Genomic DNA, 12,687 nt, shown 5'->3' with positions numbered 1-12,687 from the left:
CATCCTTATCAGCTGTTGGTCGACGATCCTGATGTAGCACCGTTGGGTGTTTTCCTTGGCATTTGGAGCATTTAGCTTTCTGCTTGCATTGCCTACTTCGATGACCAGGTTTTAGACAGCCAAAACATACACCTGGGTTTCTCAGGAAGTCAACCGTATCTTCTTGACTGGCTGCAATCAATCGTTCGCAACTGTCGAAAGAGTGATTGCTATCTTGGCAGTGCAGGCATGGCTTCTGTTGAGCTTTGTGTGGTTTGGAGTTTGAAGTGCTGCTCTTCTTGCTCCCTTGGTTCGTCTTCTTACTGGTACTGGTGACACTGGTGGCGAAAGATAGTTCCACGTTCTCTGTGGTTTTCTTCCTTTTCACCGGGTTGTCGAGACTAGCCATGGCCTGTCTGCTGTAGTCCGGGCATGATAATCTAGTAGCCTCAGACTTCACCAGGTCGACAAGGTCTTCAAATCTTACTTTCCTTTTGGCTTGTCGTATCTTTGCCGTGCGCTTACTCCAAGAATCTTGCATAAAGTAAGGAAGCTTCTTGACAATCCGCTTCATATTTTCTGAATGCTCTAGTACTTCTAGTCCATCAACACATCGGGTCGCTGTCTTGCATCGATTAAGGAAGATGGCGAACTTGTCTAACGATGTAACGTTGTCTGGCTTGATTTGAGGCCAGTCTAAAATCTTTCTCAAGTAGGCGTTGGCTATCTTGTTTGGATCACCATAACGCTCTTCCAGCTCCTCCATGGCACCTTGATATGCTTCACTTGCGTCTATACCTGCATACCCTTGGACTATTTCATGGGCTGTACCTTCGGTGAACTGTCTCAGCAGAGTGAGTTTATCTTTGTCATCTTCGGCAGTTGGTACAAGTTTGGTTTCAAACTCGTCTATGAATGATCTGTACTCCATGATGTTGCCATCAAACTTCTTTATCACCATGGACATTTTCTTTATTGCTCTAATCATCGCCCACTGTGCAGCGTCACATGTTGTCTTACTCATGTTACTGTCGCTACTTCTGTTGGAATTTTTGGAAGCAGCTACGCTGACTGCGTCTTCTGAAATGTCAGACCCGCTGTCACTCTCACTTTCTTCTGGACGGTGATCTCTTTCACTCTTTTCTTTAGCCATTATTCTGTCGTGAGTAGCTTTATTTCGTCTTCGGCCGAAGCTTAGTACACTTTCCCCCAAGTAGAACTTTTCTTTCGGAGTACCAGTCGTACGATTTTTGCCTCTGTCGCTGGAATGCCCACCAGTTGCTATTCTTTCTTCGAATACGGGGTAGTCATCTGGCGGTTCAGTCTTAATACCATGCGGCAGTGGTCGATTTCCAGTTCCATCCAATTCGTACCTCGAAAGGACTCTTTTTCATGCTTCAGACATAGCTATCTCTGTGTCTATGGTCAGCTGTTCTTCCTTTGATTGTAGATCTTTCTACGCCTCTTCTATGGCTTGCCTTTTGGTTCGTAGATCTTGCTGTGCTCTTCTTAATGCTTGTTTCTCCTTCAGTATCGCTGCCTTTGCCATAAGCTCTGCTTTCTTTTGGTCTTCCATTCGTATAGCAGTGATAACACTTGTCAAGTGTCTTGAGCGTGAAGACATGCGACTGACTATGCTACCGACTTGGGAAGCGCTCTTCCAAAGTACACTGTGGTTGTCATCTTGGACTGAGGCGTGTGACTTGGTCTCGCTTCTAGTGTGCCAGTTGTCGACTCTATGAAGGAAACCTTGCAGGGATGAGTATACTCCATTCATCCATTTACTAAATTCTTGATAATCGTCTCTGCCTCCTACCAATGACTTAAATTGGTCTTTGGCAATGACAAACTCCTGAAAGTTTGTCATCATTTTCGTGTACTGCTTCTCGATTGCAGATCTCCCTTGTTCCTCATTTAACATTTTTGAGATCTTCTCCCTTCTTCTTGTCATCTTCCGTGCCAGTTTCTGTAACTGTGCTTCCTTAGTATCTAATGCGAATGCCATACCTTCTTCTGTTTGTTTCTTGATACGGCTACTACGCCTTGGTTGTTGCAATTCACTTGCCATGGCTTGACTTAGGTGAATATCACAAGTCCGATGGAAATATCCGTTAATGAGAAATGTAGCGCGCAAACAAATCCTTTAAGACTCAAAATAATTTGTCTGCGACTACTGTGCAATTGTCATCTATGAGTGATATTCCGTAATGCGTTCCTCCATAAGTAAGACAAAGCAAATATCCGATCTAATCATCACGGGATTATTCAAATATAAGCAAGTCTTCCAGATAACGTAATGAAACGTATTGGAACGATTAACTGAAATAAATCAGAAAAATACAGAAAAAATAAGAACTAAGCTAAAATTCATACTCTGTAATGACCTAGGGGTCAAAGGTCAAATCAGTGAGTCAAGTCATAGGACCTGCCTCATTAAACGCCCTCTAACGGTGACTGAACGCTTACCTTTGTTTACAAGATCTCATTTGCATAAACGACCATGACTTACAGAGCATGAACAATTTAACTGCTTTGCAACAGTTATAACTAAATCAAAGTTGCATGAAAGTACAATCACTAAAGCAACTAAACTAATAAGTCTTAGATCAAACATGAATTAACTCAATCAATGTCCGTATAAGTGTTCTTTGTCCTTGTTCATTGTCCGTATAGATTTGCCTTGCAGGGGCGACGCCCTTGTATGCACAAGGCCAAAAGAGTTCCTTGGAAAACTCATTCAGCTGTTAACTCAATATACAATAAGATAGAAGCTTACCGGATATTTTGTGGGCTCATAGACAACTGTAGCACTGAACAGGCTGAAATCTGTTCCGCAAAAACGTCTTTACAAGCAATTCTGGCGAGGAAAAATGTGCTCAGATCTCCTTGACTTGCAACTTTCAAGGAGGCGTTTCCCACACTAAAGGCTGTTAGGCCACGTAGTGTCTTTCTATGCATCGCGTTGTGTAATAGAAAGGTAAACACTGATTGTATCAATGAACTCAGTCTTGAAAACGTGTTGTGGGTCAACACACTCTACGCTGATATCAATTGGAATCTGTAATCTCTTACTCCAAATAGTGAACAGAGAATTTTGGCTGTAACAATATCTGTCAGGTTATAAAAATCTTGAGCTGGTTATCTTTTAATATCAGCATTTTCATCCTATTAACCAAGCACATTTTAACTTTCAAATTAATATTGTAAGTTCGTTCTGTTGAATAAGTTGAGACTGTACGTACTCAGAGAAAGCACACTGAAGAGACAAATGTTTGTAACTTAAGAAGTTCAAGGTCATCAAAAGCATTATAAGGAATCATGTTACACTTTCATTGCACTGTTTACACAGATTGCATAATTGCTATAAATGACACGAGGAATCTTACAGCCCAGCTTTACCATAAAAACTCTATCACTTTGACCACTCTTTTAATTGACCACTCTATTTTTTTCCTCAAAAAGTAATCTTATTTTATCCTTACCAAGTCAACCATAAATGGAAATTAGAACTTTCTCTATCTCTATTTATTTGACCACCCTATCATGACAAACTATTATGAGCAATTTCTTTTAGATAACATAAATGGTAGTTCAGAATATATCAAAGTTGGGATTCAGGAAAGTTGCCTTTACATGTTTCAATCCTCCAAGATGGTAAGCATTTCACTATGAACTGTCAAAAAAAGTTGAACTTTCTGATAATTCTACACTAAAATTATTTTGGCTTTAATGATTTCCTAATTAATTCAATTATTTAAAATCATATTAATTATTTTTTTCTGGGCGAATTGATAGGGTTTATACAGTACAAGAATTACATACAATGTAAGTCAAATTTGATCAAAAATGACAAAAAATTTCCTTAAAAATACAGATTTGCATATTTCATCACAATTTGAACAAATCTAAGTTGGGTTATCCCTAGGGACCTGTATACCAAATAACAAAGCTGTCTGACTAGCGGTTATGAAGAAGAAGATTTTTTACCAAAAACACCTTTTTTGGCATTAATTTGCCTATTTTCAACAATATCAAAAAATTAAAAAAAAACGGTTTCTCAAAATCATATTTTTCATCTACGCAACAAATATCAAATCAGTAAGTACTGCGGTTCTGAAGATATTTGAGTGGACGGACGCCTCACAAACGGACATACATACATACATACATACATACATACAGACAGACTGACGACGGACGCCGGACGGATACCCATCCCAATAGCTTCTGTAGAATATAGTCTATAGTAGCTAAAAATTGTTTAACATGTAGATTCACTGAGACTGATCAAGCGAAAATTTCAAAAACTTGGTGAACTTTCATGCTCACTTAAGCTTGTTCATCGGGAATAAAAAAGAAACATACATGACATTGCAAAGCTTGGTGATTTGTTTATGTTTCTCTGTCTGGCGTTCAGTGGAGTGGCCCTAGTGTGATGTGTAACTGAAAGGTTTAGCTGATTAAAGATGTAAACAAGACCACATCAAACCCTGCTGTGTTAATGTCCTAAAAATCGCTGATACACATCGATTAAAACAACACCTTGGCTAATGAAGTTTTGCAGCTTGATCAAATTTCACTGTAATTGGCCCCAACATGCACCAGTTTATCACATGACACATGGACATACAGATGGAAGTTCATTGGCCAAATCTTGACAGAAGGAAGTAAAAGTTGACGGAAGGAAGTAAAAGTTGACGCCGCCATACTGGTTTTCAATTCTAACAGCTCCTCAGTATATAAAACTGAGGAGCTAAAAACAACTTTTGTCAATTGTTTCAAATATATATTGTACCAAGTACAATTGCCATTAATAATTACTTTTTCCTGCATGTTGATAATGTTAGGATTTTGTCAACAGTTTGGAGTAAATGTAAATGATATATTTTTTAGGGTCACGTGGTTTCCTCACAAAAACCTTTGCCCAGCTTATTGGTCGATAAGCAAAGGTAAGCGTCATTGACACTTATCTATTTGTATATTTAGTGACGCCAGTAATTTTCACATCATTACAGTTCGCGAACAGACATGAGTAGGCAATTCTCTCTCTCTCTGAATGACGAGCAGGAGGCTGTCATATGTGGCATTATAACTCATTTTGGATGGGAGATCGATCTAGAAGAAATGCATAGACGTCGATGAGAAGCGGAGGTAGATTCTATGCTGCAGGAAAACCACCGACTCTCCGCCGATATCCATATACAGAGAGATCAGAATGCAGAAGAATGTCGGCACTGCTTTTGTCAGCCCTGGCCTGTGTAACAACAGTACGGCAGAAGTGGTTTGGAACTGGACAGCAGGCTTGTGACCTGAACGCTGGCATCAGAAGAAATTTGTACAGAAAATACTGAACTCTTCTGTGCAGGAGAGGTACCTGGATAGATGCCAGGTACATTGATCGCAAGGCACATCTGATGTGGGCCGAAGGGGCTGTTGTCTCAAAGAGGGAAATTATGCTCTATTGTGTTTTGCAGCTCATATGGTCCCTGTACCCAAATCCTCCACATCGCTCGTACATGGGTCACCGTTGACAGTAAGTGTCAACGTTTGGTTTGTGTCTTTGACACAAACCAAACGGCCCTTTTGAGGGCCACCACATCTTCCAAAAAGAGAACTACCGTAAATACTACACTGGCTTTAGCCGTACAAACATACCTAAATTATGCGCATTGTCACAAGCAAAGTCTTATGAAATATTGAATGAAAACCATTTTAGCTAAACCGCGGCAGTATGTCTTCAGCCGGTTTCGGGGTTTTATTGATTGAATGCTATTTATAAGGGATTTTTTTTTCATTGTGTATTTGGTAAGTGATCTAGTGTACACAGCAAATGTTTGATCGTTAGCACGTTCTGCGCGTCACTTCGTGATTGACAGCAGTTTGAAATGACGCCACTGACCGTGTACAGAAAGGATTTTTCATCATTAAGTCTTTTGAAACTGTAAAACAGACAGTATTTGGCTCATAACCTTATGTCTAAAGTATTCACAAAAGGTACTATGGTGGCACAGAGCTATATTTATCTCCGTGGAAAAGATTTTTGCCAGTTTTCTGGAGCAGTTGCTCGCGTTGCTTCCATGTGTCAGTCATTCGAAACAATGAACCCACTGAAGTTAAGCTGCCTTGCAAGTAATGGCTTTAACAAACTGTAACCTTCACCACGTTCTGAACATCTGCACCATTAAATATCAACATTCTTTTCAGGAGTTTTTGACTTTTTGTTATTTACAGACAAAATATTCACTTCCTGATATGATCAACTCAACCACAATAACACATATGACCTTCAGTCAGTCAAAAATGTTTGTTGATGAGTTGATTGGAAATTCATGGGATGGATTTATTAACTTTTTAGATGTTTGCTTACCTGCTTTCACAGAACTTTTTCAACATGGTGGGTCTCTCTTGATTGCGACGATGACGGAACCATCTTTCTACCTGACGAGCATTCCAATCAAGCTGTTTGGACAATCCTTCCACATGTTTTTTTGATGGATTGTTGGTGACTGTCTTGAACACCTTTTCAAGAATAGTGTTGGGTTCAGCTTTGTTAGCACGTTTTGTCTTTATACTTAAGCACATAGCAATTGGTGTAGCAATGAACCTATCATGAAGAAAAATCAGATCAGTTTGCAAATTAGTGGCCTAACTTTTAAAAATAGTATCAATTACACTTTGCTCACATTTTGTTATATGTGGCATGCCAAAGTGAGTGTATATATCAAAGATATTTAATAGTTAGGGGGTCAAACAACCACTGTATGGCATAGGTTGCTGAAATCATGATACATTCAGGGTGTACTTGAAATACTTAAACATAGGGCCAATGTCCCTGAAGCTACCATAGACATGGATACAAAATGAACTATTTCCTGACAATACGAAATTATCTAACTAAGGTCATCTGAGGGACCTGTAAACCCAATATTAAAGCTGTCTGACCAGCGGTTTTGAAAAAACAAGTGACCCAACAGTTGACAGAGCTCTGCTGTGTTTTGTAGAGAATAACTTTTTGTGACAAGTGTATTGATGAAGAAGGTTGATATCTTTGATAGCTCATTAAAGGATGGCCTGACCAAAAATGGCAAAATTAGCTGCAAAATACAAAAGTGAAGATTTCATCATAATTTCAATATATTGCATTAAGATAAAGCCTAGGAACCTGTATACCAAATATCAAAGCTATCAGATGAGTAACTTTTCAGAAACAAATATTTTGACCAAAAATGGCAAAAATTGACCCGAAAATACAAAAATTGAAGATTTCATCAATAAGACAACCCCTAGGAACCTGTATACCAAATATCAAAGGCATCAGACAAGTAGTTTTTGAGAAACACATTTTTGAACAAAACTGGCAAAAACTACACCAAAAATACAAAATTGCAGATTTCATCATATATTTAATGGATCATATTTAGTTCATCTGTAGGAACCTGTATATCAAATATCAAAGCTGTCAGACAAGAGCTTTTGATTAAATAAAGTTTTGACCAAATATGACAAAAAAATTCCTTAAAAATACAGATCTTAGATTTACATATTTCATCACAATTTGAACAAATCTAACCTCTAGGGACCTGTATACCAAATAACACAGCTGTCTGACCAGCGGTTAAGAAGAAGAAGATTTTTTACCAAAAACGCCTTTTTGGTACTAATTTGCATATTTTTCAACAATATCAAAAAATTAAAAAAAAAGCAGTTTCTCAAAATCATATTTTTCATCTACACAACAAATATCAAATCAGTAAGTACTGCGGTTCTGAAGATATTTGAGTGGACGGACGCCGCACAAACGGACATACATACATACATACATACATACAGACTGACGCCGGACGGATACCCATCCCAATAGCTTCTACAGACTACAGTCTGTAATCAGTCCGGGTTATGTCCATAGAGAGGATATTACGATTGACCAATCAGCGAACCTGCCGCCGCAACGTCACGAATAATTAACCATACAAACCTGGGCTCGTACATTGCAACGAGTTTGGAAGTTTTCGGCTTGATTTCGCCCTTTATTTTTAGCACTGGGTAGTTTTTAGATGTAGACGTTACGCACAATGTTTAGTACGGTCGAGATGGTGACCGACACGAGTGGTTAGTACATTGAATTACTTATTTGGATGAATTTCCTGGCCGGGTACGGCTTCTAGAAATCAGCATTTGACCCTTGTAAATCTACAGTAAGTTTATTTGTCGCCAAATATCGCCTATTTTTGGTCGAATTTCAATTTAACCTTGCCATCTGCAGTATAGAGAATGTTTCAAGCTTTTCAAAGATGGGTCAACTGTTTTAGTCGGTCATCGGAGCACGATGGAGCACGATTTTTTCGATCACCATGCGTTGCCCGGTACGATTGACCCTTTGCTCAGAAAAACGCGCGCCGGATCAATCGCCGAGAAGTTAACCAAAAGCTGGAAAAGAGAATGAAAAACGTCCAATAACTCTTTGTCGAATATGGTCAAGGGTAAAGAAACTCAGAAAACTATTCCTGAAGAAATCTTACAATTTTTAACACGGTAGAACATCGCCAATCGACTGGAGCTAAGATACGTCCGGGTAGTCAACAGTCTCACTCGATCGGTAATTCTGTCAGGTCATATCGCGATCTGAACAAAGTGAACCAACGTAACCTTTGACCCATGTTACATATACATTACGTGATTGGTTATTGCCTTAATTTCATTACATATACGGTACGCCATTGGCTCTTCCCTACTATCCTCTATATGGACATAACCCGGACTGGTAATAGCTAAAAATCACGAGTACAACTCAACATGAATTCTTTTTCTCACAGGTTCACCAGATGAAATAAAACATTTTTAGCTCATATTTGGTTTTGTATATAAATACCAAAAAGAGCTTATATAATGAATCAGTGGCGTCTGTATGTCTGTATATTTGTGGGTATGTATGTGCGGATGTATGTCCGTCACACACAAAGGCTCCCATACCACCAAAGCTACCATCTCAGTATTTGGTGTACAGGTAGATGCAGGGGTTGAGATGTGAATTTGTTCAAATGAACATGTCAGTGTCAAAAATGTGCAAATGAGGTAAGAAAAAGCGAAATCCTGCAAATGTGCAGGAGTGATAGCCAGTGTCTGAAACATGCTTGAGTCATTTCCTGTCATTGTTTATGAACTGTTACATATTAACAGACCAGATCAAACCATAGACAGTAGAGGGGGGAAGACTGTCTATGGTCCAACTAAGAGGGACTAACTGTTTCTGCTATGCATGTTGCTAAAGTTGACCTCCAGTAGCTAAAGTTTCAGAAAAACAACAAGAAATATTTAAACCAGAAAAAAAGAATGACAAAAGTAAATAAGGTCTGAAACTTTAGGTACTTGAGGTCAACTTTAGATATGTGCATAATTAATGAGGTACAGGATGTGTCATCATTAGGTGTCCCTTCATACCAAATATGAAGGGTGTAGCTCTTATGGTTACTCAGTAATGGACAAATACGTATATTTGAGGTCAAAGGTCATCGAGGTCACATGACATTTTGTCAAAAAAATTATATCCCTTAGTTATCCCTATATACCAAAAATCAGACCTCTAGCTCTATTGGCTTGCCCAGAATTAGATATGTGCATAATTGATGAGGTACAGGAAGTGGCTGGTCATGTGATATATTGTTGAAAAACTTTGCTCTTATAGTTATCCCTATGTGCCAAAAATCAGACCCCTAGCTCTATTAGCAAGCCCAGGATTAGATATGTGCATAATAAATGAGTTGCAGGAAGATACCAATGGTCAAAGGTCAAGTGGAATCCCCAAAATTGTGGAGTGCAATTTGGTCCCCTACTGGTCATTGTCCAATAGACGCTGGCTCTCTCGGACATAGGCCAGAATAAGCCATAGCCATAGCTTAGCTGCATAGGTATAGGGGAGGTCAAAGGTCAATGAAAAATCAGAAAAATAATACCTTAAAAATCTTCTTCTCAAAATCAGACCCGTGGTCTCGAAACCCTAATCAACTGAATATAAAGTAAACATAGCGCCAAAGTCCCTGAAGCTACTATAGACATGGATACAAAATTAAGTATTTCCTGACTGTATGAAATTATCTCACTAAGGTCATCCTAGGGACCTGTAAACCAAATATTAAAGCTGTCTGACCAGCGGTTTTGAAAAAACAAGCGACTCAACAGTTGACAGAGCTCTGCTGTGTTATGTAGAGAATAACCTTTTGTGACACATGTATTGATGAAGAAGGTGGATATCTTTGATAGCTCATTTCAGGATGACCTGACCAAAAATGACAAAAAAATTCCGTAAAAATACAGATTTGCATATTTCATCACAATTTTAACAAATCTAAGTTGGGTTATCCCTAGGGACCTGTATACCAAATAACAAAGCTGTCTGACCAGTGGTTATGAAGAAGATTTTTTACCAAAAACGCCTTTTTTGGTGCTAATTTGCATATTTTCAACAATATCAAAAATTAATAAAAACAGTTTCTCAAAATCATATATTTTATCCACACAAAAAATATCAAATCAATAAGTACTGCAGTTCTCAAGATATTTGAGTGGACGGGCGCCTCACAAACGGACATACATAAACTAGAGTTAATTACATTCTAATTAAAGTCAACAAGATTTGCTTAAATCAAGATTTTCGTCATAAAAAAATAGCATATCTGTCAGGTTATAAAGAATCTTAATCAGGTTATCTCTTTATCAGTATTTTCATCCTATTAACCAGGCACATTTTAACTTTCAAATTAACATTGTAAGTAAGTTCTGTTGAATAAGTTGAGACTGTACGTACTCAGAGATAGCACACTGAAGAGACAAATGTTCGAAACTTAAGAAGTTCAAGGTCATCAAAAGCATCATGAAACACTTTCATTGCACTGTTTACACAGATTGCATAATTGCTATAAATAGCACGAGGAATCTTACAGCCCAGCTTTACCATAAAAACCCTATCACTTTGACCACTCTTTTAATTGACTACTCTATTTTTTTCCTCAAAAAGTAATTTTATTTTATCCTTACCAAGTCAACCATAAATGGAAATTAGAACTTTCTCTAGCTCTTTTTATTTGACCACCCTATCATGACAAACTATTTTGAGCAATTTCTTTTAGATAACATACATGGCACAATAAATGATGGTTCAGAATATGTCAAAGTTGGGATTCAGGAAAGTTGCCTTTACATATTTTAATCCTCAAAGCTGGTAAGGGTAAGCATTTCACTATGAACTGTCAAAAAAAGTTGAACTTTCTGATAACTCTACACTAAAATTATTTTGGCTTTGATGATTTCCTAATTAATTCAATTATTTAAAATCATATCAATTATTTTTTTCTGGGCAAATTGATAGGGTTTACACAGTACAAGAATTACATATGATGTAAGTCAAATTTTGATCAAAAATGACAAAAAAAATTCCTTAAAAATACACATTTGCATATTTCATCACAATTTGAACAAATCTAAGTTGGGTTGTCCCTAGGGACCTGTATACCAAATAACAAAGCTGTCTGACCAGCGGTTATGAAGAAGAAGATTTTTTACCAAAAACACCTTTTTTGGCATTAATTTGCCTATTTTCAACGATATCAAAAAATAAAAAAAAACAGTTTCTCAAAATCATATTTTTCATCTACACAACAAATATCAAATCAGTAAGTACTGCGGTTCTCAAGATATTTGAGTGGACGGACGCCTCACAAACGGACATACATACATACATACATACATACATACATACATACATACAGACTGACGACGGACGCCGGACGGATACCCATCCCAATAGCTTCTATAGACTATAGTCTATAGTAGCTAAAAATGGATAAAAGTATTATTTAAAGGCATACATCACCACAATTTGAACATTTCTGACCATTTAGTTTATCTGTAGGAACCTGTATACCAAATATCAAAGCTATCAGATGAGCCGTTTTGATGAAATAAAGTTTCGACCAAAAATGACCAAAAAATTCCTAAAAAATACAGATTTGCATATTTCATTACAATTTGAACAAATCTAAGTTGGGTTATCCCTAGGGACCTGTATACCAAATAACAAAGCTGTCTGACCAGTGGTTATGAAGAAGAAGATTTTTTACCAAAAACACCTTTTTTGGCACTAACTTACATATTTTCAACAATATCAAAAAATTAAAATATAGGGCCAAAGTCCCTGAAGCTACTATAGACATGGATACAAAATTAAGTATTTCCTGACTGTATGAAATTATCTCACTAAGGTCATCCTAGGGACCTGTAAATCAAATATTAAAGCTGTCTGACCAGCGGTTTTGAAAAAAAAATAGTGACAACATCACTGTTCGCTCCCATATAGTTATCAAAACAAGTTAACAATTGTATGAAACATGGACATACATGTACAGACAGACTGACATACACAGACTGGCACAGAGTGATGACATTGACCCCAAGTGTGCCTTGGCCCATGAAGAGTGATAAAGATATAACAAACAGCTGAATGTAATGATGAAATAGTTAAGTATAGGCCTATACAGGCACTGAGAGTGAATATGTTACAGTAATTTGATTAGTTTCTTTTCCTTTTCTACTTCTGTGATACTCTTTCAGACAATCAATCTGCAAGGCAGTTTATGTATTGACAAATATGTTATCTTTTACAAGCACACAGTAAACTGTTCTTGATTTTTCATTTACAATATTTGACATGGACTG

At 37.6% G+C, this 12,687-nt stretch overlaps 1 protein-coding gene across 4 annotated transcripts in view; it reads right to left on the bottom strand.

Annotated features, from left to right (window-relative positions):
* Positions 1–12,687, bottom strand: part of LOC139141338 (ceramide synthase 6-like) — a 281,300-nt gene that overhangs the window by 240,485 nt on the left and 28,128 nt on the right. For 3 of the 4 annotated variants that reach the window (XM_070710972.1, XM_070710975.1, XM_070710973.1), the window contains exon 2: positions 6,347–6,583. In XM_070710972.1, the coding sequence (XP_070567073.1) occupies positions 6,347–6,583 (237 nt within the window). Of the gene's footprint in view, positions 1–6,346; positions 6,584–9,929; positions 9,982–12,687 lie in introns of all 4 variants that reach the window. The other variant, XM_070710974.1, reaches the window with a different exon arrangement.

Source organism: Ptychodera flava, chromosome 9 (genome assembly GCF_041260155.1).
Source record: "Ptychodera flava strain L36383 chromosome 9, AS_Pfla_20210202, whole genome shotgun sequence".
NCBI lineage: Eukaryota > Metazoa > Hemichordata > Enteropneusta > Ptychoderidae > Ptychodera > Ptychodera flava.
This window is presented reverse-complemented; position numbering and strand designations above follow the sequence as displayed.